The sequence below is a fragment of the Sylvia atricapilla genome, chromosome 4, assembly GCF_009819655.1.
Source record: "Sylvia atricapilla isolate bSylAtr1 chromosome 4, bSylAtr1.pri, whole genome shotgun sequence".
Taxonomy (NCBI): Eukaryota; Metazoa; Chordata; class Aves; order Passeriformes; family Sylviidae; genus Sylvia; species Sylvia atricapilla.
Window position 1 is genome coordinate 72,028,049 of NC_089143.1, and position 18,169 is coordinate 72,046,217.

At 43.5% G+C, this 18,169-nt stretch overlaps 1 protein-coding gene across 1 annotated transcript in view; it reads left to right on the forward strand.

Moving 5' to 3' along the window:
- Positions 1 to 14,787: 14,787 nt before the first annotated feature.
- SYNPO2 (synaptopodin 2) overlaps positions 14,788 to 18,169 on the forward strand; it is a 295,612-nt gene continuing 292,230 nt past the window's right edge. The window contains exon 1 of the mRNA XM_066318416.1: positions 14,788 to 14,799. Coding sequence (XP_066174513.1) covers positions 14,797 to 14,799 — 3 coding nt within the window. The 5' untranslated portion in view covers positions 14,788 to 14,796. The remainder of the gene's footprint in view (positions 14,800 to 18,169) is intronic.

Genomic DNA, 18,169 nt, shown 5'->3' on the forward strand with positions numbered 1-18,169 from the left:
TATACCAAAATATGTGTTCCTGCTTTACTAAAGTACTTCTGAGGATTGAAGTTGACAGAAACACCCCCAAATTGAATATTTAAGGGGTTAAATGCAGTTTTGTGTTCCCCTGGTTTCTTCAACCATATGGGAGAATCTTCTAAGAAATCCTGTGTTCAGTTAGATGGGGTGTTTTGGCATTCCTAATGAGGCGTAAAATCCAAGTAATGGAATAAAATTTGGAGCCAAAAAAGGGCTTTCCTCTGCTTTATTTTTTGATTCAATTCAGTAACGCGTTTATTAACTGCTGTAATACGATTAATAAATAATTGCATTTTTCAAGGGCTTAATGCTGCCTCACACTGAGGACAAATCTTTGTGTCTTTAGGGTGCTGAGCGCTGTAGCAGGTCGTATTTCTTAAATTTCAGAAGGAACACAACGGTGCAGCACTTGAAACAAGTAGGATTTCAAAGTGTGCGTGTGTGTGTGGACTTGAACTGTAATGAGCTGAGCCTTTGAGTATTCCAGGACACAACAGGCTGAACTTTCGGGGGTGGTTTCTTTCCCGTTGGGGCACTACTTTGTATTAGCTGGTGATGGCCAACAAACCTGTTCTTCTCAGATTCTGGTCTCTGCTCGTGGACCAAGAGGTGCTATGAAAGGGAAAATTGGGCTAAAGCAAACTCTGCAATATAAGGATCACTGAGCTGAGAATTTTGACTCTGTATTACAGGGATATTCTGGGCTTTTTTTCATGGTAAGGGCAACTTAGGTGCCATAATGAAGAAACAGGTAGTACTTCACACAACTTACACATTTCTTAGCACATCTAAGGCAAAGCTAATTAATTATGTCACAAATCACCTTTGTGCAGCTTCCAAGACAGCATACATTGTAAAAAAAATGTTTAATACATGAACATAATGCTCTGTCTTGTTAACACTGTGCTCAATAAAAGGGAAAAATACATTCCAGGGTGCTTATGGATGGATGTATTTACATCCAGTGTTATTTCTTTACGGTAGTAAGCATCAAACCCATTCATCCTTTTATGACAAATTCACTTTCCAGAGGAACTGCTTTTTCCTCTCAGAGTAGCCAGAGCTGAGGAATGGCTCGTTCAGTGCCCAGCACGCACCATTAGGTAATGCAGGTAGCCCTTCATGCAAGCTTGGGTAATACTCACACCCCTCTCCTTGGCTTTCACTGCTGCCAAGAGGAAAAATGTTGCCAAGCACAACATTGAGCCTAAGGCAGTGAAATCTCTTTGCTTTCATGTCTTTCTAGTTTATAGCAAATAACATTTTCATTTTCACTCAAACAGAATTACGTTCTTTGGCTATACCACCCCGTGCCATTATCTATCTAGTAGAGAAGTTTGTGCCCTGGAGAGAAAACTTCTTTCAATAATATGTATTTCCTGTCAAAAGTTTCCCCCTTGGAGAGCAGGTGAAGTGCTAAGGCTCAAATCACACAAGGGATTGGCAGAGATGCTGAACCCTTCTCTGCATTCCCAGTGTGTGAAAACAGAGCAGCACTTTTTGTTCACGACAGGATGTGCCTGGTTCATCACAGCACACCACCGTTTTCTTCTTATGTAGGCTCAATCTTAGGAAAATGTGGGTATCTTTCATAAATTACCAAAATTCCTTCCTCTTCTTCCTCGTAAGGAGTACAAGAAGTATCTCCTATGCCTCATGCAGTTTGCATTAGAAATAGAATAAATTCTGGTGTCTGTTTTGTAATCCATCTGTTAAGATGGAGCTTTTAGCAGGGCGAAAAATTATTTTAATTCTGTCTTACCGTAACTTGCAATTTTTTTAATGTTATAAATTATATCCTGTAGTAAGCTGGAATAGTGCAAAATTTATTTGCCAGTTTAGAGCTGGACTCTCAATGAGTACTGCCTGAGGTGTGTGTGCATGGCACCTGCATGAAGAGTGGCTGCAGCTTCATGACTCAGTGCCCCTCAGTATTTGTTAGGTCACCACGAGCCAGGAGTGGCTCCTTGGCAGAGAGGTGGGCTAGGAGAGGAGCTGGGGATGGGCAGTGCCATGTGGGACCACTGGTGGGTCTTCTGAGAGGGGCAGCTCACTCCCATCTCCTGGGGCCCTCCCCGAGCACAGCCTTGTCTCTCCTGCAGAATAAAAATGCACGTTTGAAAAAAACCAACAGAAATGAAACCAGGAGACAGCATAAACAGCACAGGGCAAAAGGCATCTGCAGGAGGGAGGAGTAGCTGGATAGGAAGCCCTCAGAAGGAATGAGGTGTGCTTCCCAGATTGAGCTGCACTGCCTTGAAACAAACTTCACAAACAGAAATGGCGATGTCGTGAAAACAAACACCCAGAAAATGTTCAACGAGTCAAAGGAGAAGTCTCTTGCCTAGGAGAAGTAGCTAATGAAATCAAATATTGGGAAAGACACCTTGCAGAATATGGTTCGAAGAGATCATTAGAAAGCACCCATTTTTTGGTAAGGGTGGAAATAAAACAGTTTCTAAAGAACAGTTTTCTTGTTTCCTATTAAAATGTTGTGCAGCAGACTTGGGAACTGAGGAAATAATAGAAGTAGCAAACGGTTTTGTGTTTGTGTCCAACAGAGAGGTCATTCAGCAGTTAGCCATGCACTGTTCTTCAGAGCAACTTTGAGTCAGTAAGACACCCACAAGTGGTTTTGTTGCTCTGTTTTCAGTGTGCAGTGAAGCCACAGGGTTTTAGGCTCCATTTCTCCAAAGAAGTGCATTCTTCCTAAATGCAAATCTGGAGTTACACCTAAGATGCTTATATCTGCGTTTTCCTGTCTATCTGTTTGTGGTCCGCTCTGGTACTGGGAGAACAGCTCGTGTCTGAAGGCTAATTCTCCAAGCAATTAATTATCCCCCACATTTGTGTAATTGTATTGTCCTACTTGTTGTAATTGAGCTACATCCATTTGGCACTAGGCTGCTCCGTATACCTTTCACTCCCACGGGTGAGCTGTGTAACAAATTGGTGCAGCTCATTTGGAGGCAGGGAAAGGAATGTGCCTGGCTAATGGGTTCCATGATGTATGGAGCTGAGCACCCTGGTTGCACAGAGCTCCTGATAAATGAGCAGCCTGGCCAAAGAATGAGGGCAGGCAGGAGATGCTCACTAAGTGTTAATAGGCTACACAAAATATCGTGCTCAGCAATGAGGGCTTTTTTTCCATAATTCCAGACAGCAAAGTGTGTTAGTCATGCTAATGTGATACAGTATTTGTGACTGCCTTGACATTGACCCCTTAAATATTGGGGAAGCTGCTTCTTTCACATCTGCATGTCCAAATACATTGTGCTGGATTAGCTCTAGTCAATTTAGCACTGCGTTGTCGACTGCAGTTAAAACAAATGTCATGGGCTACTTCATCACTGAGTGTTTATAAATGCCAATTTTCTTATACAAAACAATTGGCATTTATCAGCAGCTCTTCCATGAGGCTGTCTTCAGTGAGGGACTGAGGGAAGTCACATCCCAGCAGCTCTTGCATTCTGGATCTGCTGAGGCACCTTCAGCATCCTGTGCTCATTGAGTCCAAACAAAGAAAGCCACCCTCCTGCATCTGGATCCAAGAAGCTGCCATTTGACTCGGTGGTGACAGATCCACAAGGCTGATGTCACCTGTTTATGTGGCAAAAGCGAGATCGATAGACTCCCAGGGAATTCAGAGCTCACACACTGCATTTCCTAGGGAGGATTAGCTGAAAGGAAATGTCTGACAGCTCTGTGGCAGCTTTCACATCGCAAGCTGAAATATTCTTTCTTCCCCTTCACAGTCTGATGGAAATGAGAGACGTTAAACTGCTCTTCACTTAAATCCTGGCCAGTCATTTAGCGAGAAGTGTTGTATCAAATCAGGGATTTTGTCTGCCTGGAACATCCTAGACCTTTAGCAATTACTTAGGAGCGCATCAAGTTTAACTATTTCCTGCCAATCAAGTCTAACTATTAGTTCTACCATCTTTACCCCCAAAAACGACCGATGCCTTTCTTAAACTGGAACCTGCTAAGGGTTCACAATGTAGATTGATATGAAAGGGCCAGAAACTTCTAGAAATGTTTTGGTCTCTTCTTGATGAAGATTGTCTTTGTCAACTTCACTGCGTTGCTAGATATTCATGATGCAGTTTTTACTGCTCCAGTGCTTACATCTTCAGGACAGATGTTCCAGGGAATGTACTGAGGCTTTCCTAGAAGCCATGAGACAATAGAAATACTAAATTTAGCACGAGGTCTTCATTCTCTCTTTCCAAAAATCAGAAGATTGATGAAAACCTGGAATTGATAAGCTGCAGGTGCAGAAAATGGTTTTGCTTATATTTTGTTATATCACATGGATGAGTTCAAGGTTTAAGATTTATTCCTAGGCCACAGCTGACTCTCTTCCACTCGTGAAAGTGTATTCCCAGGTTGTGCAGTCAGTGGCCTTGATCTACCAACATGTGTTTTCCTACCAGTTGCTGGCTGGGAATACTGTGTGCTTTGGCAGAAACAGCAGCCCTCCAGTATTTGAGATGGAACAGCGAGCATGAAACTGGATGGAACTTCCTCCCACAATGGGAATGACCCTTCCTTCCTCCAGATGTGCTCTCACAAATATTGAGTTGGAGTAAATGCTGCCTTTTCACGCACAAATTCCGGTTTCAGCTGTGTCTCTCCTAGTTGAAGTAACTGGAAGAAGCCCTCATAGTAAGATGTAATCATTCTCTTTGTTTTGATGAAGATAACACCCCTTGCAAGGCTGTGGCACAAACACACCCAGCTTTGCTTTTAGGCAGGAGGATTTATTTTACTCATTTTGAACTGGGAGCTGGTGAGTGGTAGGCAGCCCTATCTTGTTCTACAAATCTCTGCTGGTGCTGTTTTTTAAAAACAGAAGGAATAAAGGTCCCTTGGGAGATTCAGAGTAAGACAACAAATACTTCCTATCGCTTTGCCGGTTTTATTTCATACCTGCTGATTTTCAATTCTGTCACACTGTGTCTGTTTGTGACGTGCAGGTTTCCACAGGTCCTGTACAGGTAAAGGCAGAGGCAACAGGATTGTCTCCCTGCAGCCTGGGCTCAGTCTTTCTCCTTGAGGCTGCAGCTTTGTGCTTGGGTCACAGCATCTCCGTCTGCCTGAAACAAAAGGCACCAGCGTAATCCCAAAGCAGGGAGGAGAACAGGAAAATACTGTCCCACTCTGAAAAGGACATAACCTACACCGGGAGCTCTGAGCGTTCAGTTTGAGGGGGATTCCAGCCTGCCATAGGCAAAGATCATTAAAGATTGTCACTTTAAAGGTGGTGTAATACTGGTACAAAGAGGAACTTATTTCTGAGCAACTCCCACGTGGGTTGGTTTGTTTGGGGTTTTGGTTTTTTGAGGGTTTTTTTTGGCGGGGTTTTGTTTTGTTTTGTTAAGGACTTCCTTTCTCTTTTAACATTGAATAAATCTTAAATTAATTCTATAATAGATGATGGAAAAGCCCTTTAGAACATAAAAGGACATTACACATTCATTTGCAAATCTTCTTAGAAAATCAGTCGCGGCATAAGTCATCAGAAATATAGAAATATTAGATTATTTGCATTTTATCCAATTTTAGGGAAGTTTTCCATTAATGTGTTTTCTCTGTTTATCCTGGAGATACCATTAATCTGCCAATTTTTTTTCTGGAAATTAGCCTCTCACCACTCTTTTCTTTTTTTTTTCTCTCCTATGTTTATTTCATGTCCTGCTTTCTAAACAGCCCCAGACTTTCAGCCTGCTAAGCTGGATGTCTTTGGGCAAACCATTTGGCCTCTTTTTCAGTGCTCCCCATCTGCTGAGGGGGGACAGCACTTCCCCATCTCCCTGGGGCTGCATTTAAATGGACTGATGTTCATAAAATCCTTTCAATGCCTCCTGCCCAAAATTCTCCAAGGAAAATCGTAGCACAAAGAGCTGTGGGTACTGCCTACACTTTGAAGAAATTGCAGGCAGCCTCTTTTTGTCTTCCCTGTTTACTTTGTTTTTCTGAAATGCTGATGCGCTGATAAGTCAAGCCAGGAAAAATAGGAAAGAAAAGCTCGTACTCCTATTTGACAGATTTTTTTTTTGCTGTTGAATTAAAACTTCAAAGAAAATGAAAATAAAAACTTAGATGCTTTAGCTAGCTGACCTTTTATCTTCGACTGAGTTCTCAAAACCATGCCTGAAGTAGACATTTCATACATACTTGAGACACGAGCCTAGTGTCACATGAAAGGACAGGCTGTTCCCACACCATTGAGATAGGAAGCTTTACCTAAGTTAAAAGAAACACCTGAACACCCTGTGGCCACGTTCTTCTGTGATTATCCCTTCTAGACAAATCACCCTTGCTTTGATAAATAAATAAAAGTACACGGGGCGTTCAGGCTTCCCCGGAGGGGATCAAGCAGAGCAAGGATTTAGAGATCACAAAGGCTTGTGGCACGATGGAAATCCACTATTAAATATCCTCTGATACCAGAAGAATCTCCTACTACTGCTATCAAGGCAAGTTTATGTTCATTAGTGGGGAGCACTTGCAAAGATGGGTCGTGCACTTCTGAACTGCTTCTGACTGACGGCTTCCCATTTAGACAGGGGCAGAGAAGAGAGAAAACCAGGCTGCCCTCGTATGTGACAAGCAAGTCACTGCTGAATTCCAAACCTTTTACTTTGGTTTTCGAGCTTGAACTCGTTGGGCTTGGTGCTAATTTTCATCCTCAGTGTCTGTGCTTTTCCTCCCCTATTTTAAGTCAGTGCCACGTCTGTCACCACGCTTTCTCTGGTGTGCTCAGGTGTGGAACATCTGTGGACCAGCTTACCCTTAATTTCTGTTTCCTCTTAAACACACTTGTACAATAAACTCCCCAACGGTGATGCACTGAGCATGAGTCTGGGATGTGCATAAATATGTGTATCTGTAAGGGAATGGTTTTTTGCACGCTGCAATTCTAGTAATTAAGTTGCCTCTTTTGTAGCTATTTTTTTGCTTTACAGAAGGTCAGGTTTTGCACATCCTCCCATAACATTACTAATAATGACTTTAATGTACAATTTTAAAAGTCTGCTTTTCTGCACCTTGCTGTTCATCATGTTATTTTCTTCATTTTTCCAAAACTGCTCTCCATTTGTAGAGCAGAAATCACATTAATTCAGAGGAACAAGTTAAAGACAATTCCTCTTCATCAGGCTCTCTGGAATGAAAGATGCTGTTGCTGTTTCATGCTGTGGACTGTAGCTGCCGTGGCTGATCACTTGGAATGTTTTGTACTTTCCCAGAAAAAGAAAAAAAATTAAGCCAAAGGGTTTTAGTGCAATGCTGTGGATCTGGGAAGGTGTGGTGAGACACACTCTGTGGGATTCCTGATGCAGTGAAGCCAACAGATAGAATTTATCTTGCTGTTACTGTTGTATGAATAGCAATAATTACCCATTTTTCCTGTCATTAACTTTGTGATTTTGATAGATATGCTGCTTTTTGAAAGGCACACACTAAATCTCTGGATTCTGTCTTCTAAAAAATAATCCTCTCTGGGAAAAACTCTTCCAGAGGCCAAGGAAATACTTCAGCTGGCAATAACTCTTTTTTAGTTGGTTTCCTTGTGTTCTTTTCTGAAGAAACTGGTCTCTAATGAGCAGATCTGATTTGAGGCTGCTTCAGGCTTGCACTGGGAGGAGAGACATTTCTGAGCTCTGGGTCAAAGACTGAAGGAATTTCCTTTTTTCTACACAGAGCCTTGTGTGTGATGATTTCTTTGCACCCTTTTGGAAGCCTGTGACAAGCTCCCACAGTGTCTAAAATAAGGCCTGTAGGAATGGACTTGATAAGGATTGAGAAGCTGCCTTTCTTTTTGCCAGTCTTGCGGCTGAAAATACTTTTTCTTGTTATTTCTTTTCCGTGAAGCAGAGATTTTTGAAGTGGTGACAGTCTGGGGTTTTATGTGAGCTTTACCATGGAGCTTACCTTTTCCTGCAGCTGGCTCTCAGCCAGGCATCCTCTGGAGCATAGGGATGAGGCACTAACAAGCAACGGGCACTCCAAGTGTCCTCACTGCTATAATTTATTTAAACACCAAAATATCAAACTGCTTCAATGAGATGATCATTGAATAGGCTGAGGACTTTGAAGCATGGGAAGGCTGAATAAATAGCTAGTTGAATGCTGACTAAATTAGTTGTTTAATTCAGGTGAAATAAGATATTTGAAAATACAGGTAAAGTCTTACTAGCATAGGTTTTAGTATGCCAAGCTCTTTAAAATAATGTGGTGTTTTTTTCAGCAGCCCCCAGCCCTTCTGTGCCTCCTCTGTGTTCCCATATCACGTGTCCCACGTCAGAGTGTGGCACTAAATTGCTGAGCACTTGAGTGGAAATGCTGCTGCTGACTTTCAATTTAGGATAAACCCAAATTTTATTGGTGCTTCTCTCATCCTTAGTTCATTCGTTTAAGTGAGCAATGTAAAGCTGTCCTTCACCACTGAAATGAGCTCTCCACTTTCTGTGAACTGATTTTGGTGACCTCCACTATCTAGATTATGTACAACCCCAGCAAATGATTCATGTGGGCAAAACCAGTTCGTTTTGCTTTACTGACAAAGAATATCTTTGAAAATAAAAGTGCTATCTAGGCTGTTAAGCTTTTTCTCTTTTCTCTCTATTGTTTCTATTCTTTCTCTTTTTTTCTGTATTTTTTCCTCTTTCTTTCGTCAAAAGAGACATAGGAAGCTTTTAAAAAGTATATCTGTGAGCACAGTAAGTTTTACACTTTTGTTTTATGTTTGTGAAGGAAAAAGTTTATCAGGAGGAAAAAGTTTGTTTTGTTGATCTTTATGGATTTATTCTGTGGAGAAAGGCTGCCAAAATGTCAGTCAAAGCTTAAGGCAAAGCCCACAGCCAGCCTGATGTATTAAAACAGGAAGGAAAAAAAAGAGGGTGATGAAAACTCTGATCCACTGAATTACTAGAAAGACGATTTTTTTTTTTTCATATTGTTGTGGTAGATCTGGCCTAAGATTCTCACTTGGGATGTCAGTGCTGAGTGAGGGGTATTTGTAAATGATGCCTGCAGCAAGGTTCATTTGGGATGTTCCCCACTGCTCACTGTGCTCACATGGCTCCAGGCAAGGGCATGGAAAGGAGCCCAATTCCCATGGCCATGGACATTCCTGACACACATCAGAGCTGCAGGGAGAAGCTCCCAAAGGAGCCCCAGTTCCTGTGGCCATGGACATTCCTGACACACACCAGAGCTGCAGGGAGAAGCTCCCAAAGGAGCCCCAGTTCCCATGGACATTCCTGACACACATCAGAGCTGCAGGGAGAAGCTCCCAAAGGATCCCCACTTCCCATGGACATTCCTGACACACATCAGAGCTGCAGGGAGAAGCTCAAAGGAGTCCAGTTCTCTTGGCCATGGACATTCCTGACACACATCAGAGCTGCAGGGAGAAGCTCCCAAAGGAGCCCCAGTTCCCATGGACATTCCTGACACACATCAGAGCTGCAGGGAGAAGCTCCCAAAGGAGCCCCAGTTCCCATGGACATTCCTGACACACATCAGAGCTGCAGGGAGAAGCTCAAAGGAGCCCAGTTCTCTTGGCCATGGACATTCCTCAGCTCCCTCAGCTGTGGAGCTCCAGTGTCCAAACACAGTCCTGTCAAGTGTTGGAGCTGATGTTTGTGGTGCTCCCTTCCTCTTAATGGTGGGATGTCACAGTGGCACAGTTTATTTTTCTCGGTGGCATCACTGCACCTATTCCATTTGGAATGACAAGCTGAGATGTGTCATTTATCTCAGGCCCTGTGCCAAACCTGTGGGCCTCCTCCAGCCCTAGAATTTATGGCCAGTTGTAGGGGAAGAAGGAGGGTGTGATGGATGTGCTTGCTCACTCCACTGCTCTTGCAGCTTCTTTGGTTCACCAAGCCCTCGTTATCTTGTGCTGCTGAAACATGCAGCCAGTCCCTTGTTTCAGATAACTTAGGCTGCCTCCGACAGCTCAGAGGGAGCAGGCAGTGGACACTGTGCCTTTTGGAGCATCACTACAAGTTCCTGTCCAATTCCCTTTGTCACAGTGTCCCCCAGAAGGAGCGCCCTGGCTCCACTGCCATGTGCCTGTGATGTGTTGATTGCTATCTTCCCCCCTGAGTCAGGAACAGAATCCCCTGATGTTTAGCTTGAGCTGAAGGGGCTGAAAAATTGATGGCAGCAGCAAAATCAAGGCTGCAGTAAAAATGGCTGGTTCTCAGCGAGCATTCGTTAGTGTTTCCTTTTCACAAATCAAAAACTTCCCCCGATAATGAGAACTGAATTTTACACCCCACGTATTTCTCCACGGCACGTGCTAGTTGTTTTCTTATCAGCTCTGCAAACAATTTGCATGCCACTAACTTCTGAATATTTGTGTCAACTAATAGCAGACCATCGTGAGTTTATCTCCCTAGAGTGGGAAACAAAGACAAAAAGACTCATTTTCTTACTGTTTATACCATTTTTAAGTGGAAGAGGTTAACTTCTGATTTAGAATTGATTTCAGGCTTCAAGGGAGGCCAAGTTACACGTGTGTTATCTGATAAAACCTGAATAAGGAGCTGCACAGCTAAGCCCTAATTACCCAGCTGATTGCCCTGGCAATTAGCAGTCCCAGGCCTGGATTGCCATTCTGTCTCTGCCCTGTCCAGACTCCTCGTGTTCCTTGCTTGCCTGCTATTTCCTACTGCAGTATGGGCAGAGCCAGAAATCTTTGCCCTTGCTTTTTTTCTCAGAGCCCTCCTTCAGAGGAGGATGCGCTCACTGTTATCCAGCTACTGTCTTCCTGCTGATATATTGACCTTATTTTGAAATTTGTTTCAATTACTGACATAAAACTTCTATTTCCTCCAAATTCTTGGAAATTCCTGTTGGTTAACAAAGAAATGCCTCTCTGTTTCTAAATCCTTCTCCTTTTTTTATCTCTTTTTTCTCTTTTTTTTTCTCCTTTTTTTTTTCTCTTTTTTTTTCTCTTTTTTTTTTTTCTCTTTTTTTTTCTCTTTTTTTTTTTTCCACTTTTTTTTCTTCCCCCCCCCCCCCCCCAAAAAAATGATGTGTCTGTTTAATTGCATTAAATTACTTGTGATGGAAGAGCTCACTTAATTTAGTAAATTACTATGTGGATCATAATCAGGAGGATTGACCTGCTCTACTCATGCTCTTTCTGATGGCATCAGCGATAAAAAGCACAGAGGACCTATTTTAATCATTAAAATTGCAAAGGCATGTCAGAATGCTCAAGTAAAACAGGTCTTCTGAGTGGATGGCATATTTATGTAAGTGCTTTCAAAGGCAAAGTGCTTCTTATGGTTGTATCGTTACAGCCACAAAACATGAGGAATGCAGCCACAAAGTTTTCAATCTTAATTATAAATCAGTTCAGTTACAGGTACAATGTAACTTGTATTCTAATTGTCTTCCTATAAAATTAAATTATCTTTGTTGATATAAAAGGATAGTACACATCTGTCTGGTAGATGAATTCAAAGCAGTAAGAACTGCAGATTGCAATTCCTCTTCTGATTTTTTTTTTGTGGTTTTAGCTGCAGATATCTGAACAGTGAACTACCATAGAATTTTTATGATCCTAATTCAGTTTCTCAAGCGTTAACTTAGTCCCTTCAGACATGAACTACCTCACCTTGCCATCTGGGTTGTGGGCCAATGAATTATTTACCAGGTAGAATTAGTGACATGTACATATTTGTGTAGAGGTGTAAGACATTTTGCAATCCAAGGGCTCGGGTCCTCTCCCTTCCAGAGCAGTGGGGAACACACCTGCAGCCACAGCTCTTCAAGCAGGCTGATACCTGGGCTACAAGGCCTTGGCCAAGAAGCAGAAAGAAACCAAAAATTAAGTAAGTGAGAAATAAAAAATCTGTAAAAAACGCCCAGTTGAGAAAACAGCTGGGAAAAAAAAAAAAAAAAAAAAAAAAAAAAAAAAAAAAAAAAAAAAAAAAAAAAAAAAAAGCCTAGCTGCAAATTCCAGAGGAGAACAGAGCCAGTTCTGCCTGGGAATGCCCTTTCTAATGAGGAGCTCATTGTGAATTTAATGTGTGCCTGCAGTGCATTATTTGAAGTGGATCTCTGTAGTTCATACATGAATTTATGATACTAGAAGTAGTGACAGAGTAGGAGCCTGGGAATAGATCTGCCTGGATCTCTGGCACATACTGAACATCTGGACTAACAGGCATCTCCTTAACGGGTTGCAGAGCTAAAGCACTCTAACATTACCCAGTCAGTGAGAGAGATTTCAGCATCGGGGTCTAAACCAGTGTTTCAGAGGCAATAACCAAGTAAACCAAGTTTAAACTCTGAGGTGGTATTTATTTCTGTCTCTAGACAATCTACAGTGCTCAGGCAGCAGGATGCTACTACAATGGCTGCCCTATGTGCAATTAGTTGGGTGAACAAACCGCTGAAATTAGCAGAAAAATGCATTTATGGAGGAAGTTCTCTGCGAATTCCAGTAACCCGTGTTTAATCACAGACCAGTGTAATTAGGGTTCCATGGGAAAACTGGCTCTTTTGTTCCAGCAGAGCTCTGGAATGTGCTTGACAGCATCCATGTGCCAACAGAAGTACCACGCTCGCCTTTGCTCAGGGATTTTAGAAAACCAGTTAATGCAGATCTTCTGAAGCCTTGGGGAAGGGAAGGGACACTGCTCATGGATCCTGGGCTGAAGTCACATTATGGCCAGAGCGGGCACAAGGTCTTGCAAGGGTGAATTTTAGACACAGGAGAGAAGAACAGTGCTGAGAAATATGTAACCAAGCAAGAAGGCTGGTGAGCCATCTCTGTGAGGCCTCAGGGACGTGGCATCCCTGTGACTTGGTGTTGCTCAAACCAGACAGCAGCCTCAGGAGGTCACATTACAGGGCTCTGATGTTTTATTTAGATGGGTTTCCAAAGAGGAGAGAAGCTGTAATAACAGCTCTGGGTAGCAGTGGATAGAAAAATACCTGGGTTTTTAACCTGGCCTCTCATGAGCACAGCACCCAGGCACTGTCACTGCTGGAGAGTGTTGTGTTTCAGCAAACACAAAGAGAGCAATCTGAACTGTTTCTGTGGGTGCTGTCCACCCAGGACACTGGAAATGAAGGCTGGGGCACTGCTAATGCAGTTTTACCATTTGTAAAACTCTTTGACACAACGATATGTTTCACTGGAATTCCAAAAGGTGGCTCTCAAATCTGGTCAGCAGAGTCACCTGACAAAGCCATCTGTGTCTGGGTACAGCTGGGTTCCATCCTGGGTTATGCAGAGTAGCAATGCCAGAGTAGGAAGCTGTGGCCATCCTTAATATGGAATATTGCCAGGCAGCTTTTTTGAGATTTTTTTTTTTTTTTTTTACATAACTTTGTTTTCAGAAGTCAGTCCCTGGAACATCTGTGCTTTTGTGATGAAATTCTCTTACCTTGATTCATGATACAAACTCATCTCTCATGCATCTCCATAACCCAATTATTTGCACAGCACCAAAGAGAATTTTGCATATTAACTAAATCCATTGCTTTCCAAGGTTTAGGGAACTGTAATTATTTTCAGTCAAAACTTTTCTTGGCGTCGTCACTAAAAAGAGAGGTAGAAGCCCTTTTATTTTGTAGTTGGCAGTAATTCTTAGAAAGAATTAATCTTTGCTGTATTATTTCAACAGTTCCTCCAGTTTGCTTTTTGGTAAGTTCTGTTTTCGGAAGATGGATACCAAACTGCAGGCACTAAGCCAGGAGACTGGAGCAGGGGGTAGGTGAGCAGTGGGTAGACAGGTAGCTATAGGAATAGTTTCTTTTAACCTCACCCACTGTGCACCCTGCATTAACACACATGAGGAGTATGCCATCGAAGCAGTGTATTCACTGTGCAGTGTTTCAGGATTTTTTTACCCTGCAGAAATGTGGGATTCAGGTATTCCAGAGGGCTTTCACCAGGTTTCTGCAGGACTTTTGGTGGTGCCGCCATTCAGAATTTGTCTCTCTCCTGCAGCAGAGTGCTCTGATGGGATCTCCAGTAAAGCATCTCCTCCAGTGTCTTTTCCCAGTGCCTCCGAGAGGTTTCCAAAGTCTATTGTCCTTCCTTTGACATTGATCCATACCCTGAGGTGGGGAATGATGTGGTCAGCTCGGCTGTTTTGCCGCCCTTAGGATGTCAGGAGGCCATCCCTTCCTGATACTTTCAGTTTGCACTAGTAATTAGAAATGCTGTAGTCCTACAAAGCTCTGGAAATATAATTAAAATCAAACATCATACTTCCTGGGGCAGAAATTGGCAGTGGTACTTTCCGTTCCCTAGGAAATGTCCAAAGCCATAAAAACGAGTCCCTGTTTGTGGGCAGATGGGAAGCTTCCTGTGTAGGACAGAGGAGTGTGCAGGGCTGTTCCTACCTCCATCTCACCAAGAGGCACCAAAAGGGAAGCACTGTTCCAGCAAAGGGGATGTTTCAGTCAGCTTTTATATTGGCCACCAGACAACAAAGCCAGCTAATTTAATAAAGAGGCTTAGGAATAAAATGTTAGTCTACAGCTGTGACTAATTCTGTTCTGTTAGCAATAAACAATAATAATAACTTCCCTGTGACGTGGCCATTTTAGCATCTATGCTGCAAATAACGGGCATAGCAACTTGATAGAAAAAGACATCAAGGTCCTTCCTGCATTGCAACCATTTTGATCAGGAGATAAAAACGACCAAGTTGTGGAAGTAGCAATATGTGGGTCATTGACTCAATCTGGCACCGATTTATGATGCTGCAGGGAGATGAAAATGGAAAACAAATGGTCTTAAAGTCATGTTACAGGAGGCACCCATCGCTCACTCTCAGCTTCTCATTTTTAGGAATATGAATTCCATAAGCACTGAACATGACTCTCAGATCCTAAATCAGTTTTGAAACAAAAATTTTTTGAAGTCTGCAGGGAATCTTTACAGGACTGCTGTATAAACCAGTAATACAGATGTGCAGAAAGCAGAAGGAGATTAAATGTTGTATCTATAACCTTAGACTTGGTTGAGTTTTAGGAAGGATGTCATCATTCTCATGGGCTGCCAAAGGCAGAAACACTGTGATCTCTCCCTCGTTTGTCCTTAAGATTTGTAAAATTAAGTGCTACTAAACTTTGTCAAGGAGCTGAAGTGCCAATCTACCAAAAGAATGGAACCTGCTCCTGAGAATCAGTGATGAGTATTTTATGACTCCGTATGCGTGGTGGATTGCGGTTGCAGTATCCCTCTGAGCTGCAGAGGAATTCAAGCTGAGAGAAGCTCCATGAATTCTGCTGATTTCCTCTCTAGCTGTTAAAGGAAAGCACATGTCAAATCAGGCACTGATAGGATAATGTGTTGCCAGCAGCAAGATATTTTGAGTTAACATTTACTTATATACAGCATGGAAATGTCAGGCACAAAGCATGTGCCTGGTTCCCTTACTAATTTTGGGGCTTTATTGTTTATTGAGGCATTGCTCCACAGTCCCTGTGCACGGTGTTCCAGCTGGAAAGGTAAAGCCAAAGCTTAGTGCTGTTTCTTTGTAGTGGCTTCAGTTTGTCCGTGTGCTCGGTGTCCTGCCCGACCAGGATCACCCTGGGCTGGCCCTGGAGCCACTGGGGCAGCTCCATGGAATGGTGTTGGCGCTTCCAGGAGCTTTGCTCTGAACTGTCACTGAGCCAAGTGCTGACCAGCACTCAGCGGCTCCATGCTGCTGCAGGGTTTGTCACGTCAAGTGTCCTCAAAACACCCAAGCATAAAGAGTTCTGCTGAACTGGGGGCTTGGTTTCTGCCTCCTTAGGATTCCCTGGGGAATGTGTAGGGTTTTTTCCTCGTTTCTTATCTCACTTGTTGAGTTAATGCCTTTAGCTCAGGCTGCCTACATTTCTGTTTTGGCTGTGGCAGAGGCAATTGCTGACCACGAACGGGGCAGATGTGGCAACACTGATCCATACACAGCTGTTTCACTGTCTGTCTCCAGGGGGGAAAATTTTACTTTCTCATTTGTTTCTATATCAACAACTAAAACTGTTCTCCAAAACATTAGGCATGTCCAGCAGAGCAGTTACATCTGATGGTGTTACACAAGAGCAGCATACCAGTACATGACCCGTGGCTTCTCGGAGCTCACTCAGCTGGAGGGCACTGAGAGTGCAGGGAGTTCTTTTCCATCCTGTTGTACTGCCTTAGCATAAACAGAGTCCAGCTATTGCTCCCAGTGTGTCACTGACTTGCATGCAGAGTCTTTGTGCAGAGGACAAGAGGGACCTGCTGCCCTGAGCACACCTTGCTGTTGGGTCAGTGGTGCTTTGGTAAGGCTCCATCCCACACAGAATTCCTGTGGGGACGGTAGGTTCAGTGAAATCCAGCCCTGCCTCCTGTGGGATATTCTGAAGTTTACTAAAGATGCATGTTTTTCAACCTCCACTGGAGAAGCATTGGTTTTACTTCCGTTGCTGGCAGATGTTTTTGAAGGTTGGAATAGATTTTAAGCAACCCATGGGATACAGCCCTTCCTTCCCAGTCACACACAGACAGGCCTTTGGAAGGGAGTTGGAGCTAGGGGCTGTGCCAGGACGATGGCAATGGAGCTGATGAGAGATCCCTAAAAGACTCACGTGAGGAGGGAGAGGTGCAGACTGGCTGGCCCTGGCGTGCACTGAGGAAGGAGTTGCTGGGGAAATGGCCATACAGGTCTGACAGCACAGCAGTCTGTTGGGAGATGAAGCCCCTGCTGGCTGTTTCAAAGGCCAAAAGGACCTTTTCAGGGGGAACTGGTGGAGGAAAGGTAGGAGGCCTCTTCTGGCTGGGAGTGACATCAGCTGGCTCATGCATCATCACACACACTGCCCAGGAAGCCGCTCCTTCCTGCTGGATTTCTGCTGGATTTCTGCTCTCCAGGGGTCATCCAGCCTGCAGTTGGAGGGAGTTAATCAGCTGTAGTACCTGCAGGGCCTCGGGCTCCAAGATGGTCATTTCACGACATTAAAATTTCATTTTGATTTCAACAGCTGTGAGTTTGGGTGCTCGGGGCTCTGCTCACAGGAGTGGCCATGGTCATGCACTCTGTGGCTGGGTGTTCAGGGCTCCCTTGGCTGCAAAGAGCAAAACATTCTGTAGCATGAGGTTGGAAACTTTAGTACTTCCTTTCATCTCCTGCTGCTTTGAGGTTTCCATCTACAAACTCGGAGCCTTGTTGTTGGTTTGCAAAGGTGATGTCTAATCCAAATGCAGGATGGAAGCAGCTTGTAGTGTAATGCCTAGTTATTTTAGTTTCTTGCCACATCTGAATTCTCTTAATTTTGTGACTGTAACTCGCATTACCTGTAAATTACAAGTGTTTGAGTAACTCATCAAAAGGGAGTATAAATGATACATATTTACAGTCAGAAAGAGTGAGGTAAAATGTCCTTTTTTTCCCGATTTCTCTTTCAAACTCAAATTCCTCCCTTTCCAGGCTCTGCTGCCCTGTCCTTGTGTGTGTAATCCCCTGTCTGCACCTCTGCTCCCAGCCCTGCTCAGGTGTGTGTTACAAGAAGTGATTCTCGAGCCGTGGTTTAGGAAAGCTGATGATCTGCCTGTGAAATGTCACCCAGCTCACAATGTGCCTCACTCTGTCCTCAAAGCAGCTGTGGTACTCTTTCAGAGCTGAGCCCAGCAGAAGCAAGCAGTGGGCTATTTCACAGTCCAAATGTGATGCCTGGAGAATGGGGCCCTCCTGGGTAACTCTCAGGTACCTCAGATCTGCATCACTGCTGCCTTCCAATACTCAAATCATCACTTAGCATGTCTCCAGGGCAGGCAGGTGGGGTTCTTACTGCTCTCTGAGGATTTTGCCAGAAATACTCTCTTCCTGAAGCAGCACCTAAAGGAACAATGTTAGCGTGACATGGAAATGACTTTACTGTGCTACATCGAAGAATAATGTGCTCCAGTTATGTGCATGCAAGCTATTAGTGCTTCCTCCCCTTCACACAGCAAGCTGTTTATCTCTCAAAAGGCTGGAAACTCCTCTTTTGGCTTCCCAGAGATATCCTTACGGAACAAACAGTATAAATAACACCTGCAACGTGAAGCTTTGGGGACAAAAAGAGAAGGTATAAGCCATGATGCCTGTATTTATGTATTATTATGATTTTGTTTGCATTCAGTCCCAAGAAGCAG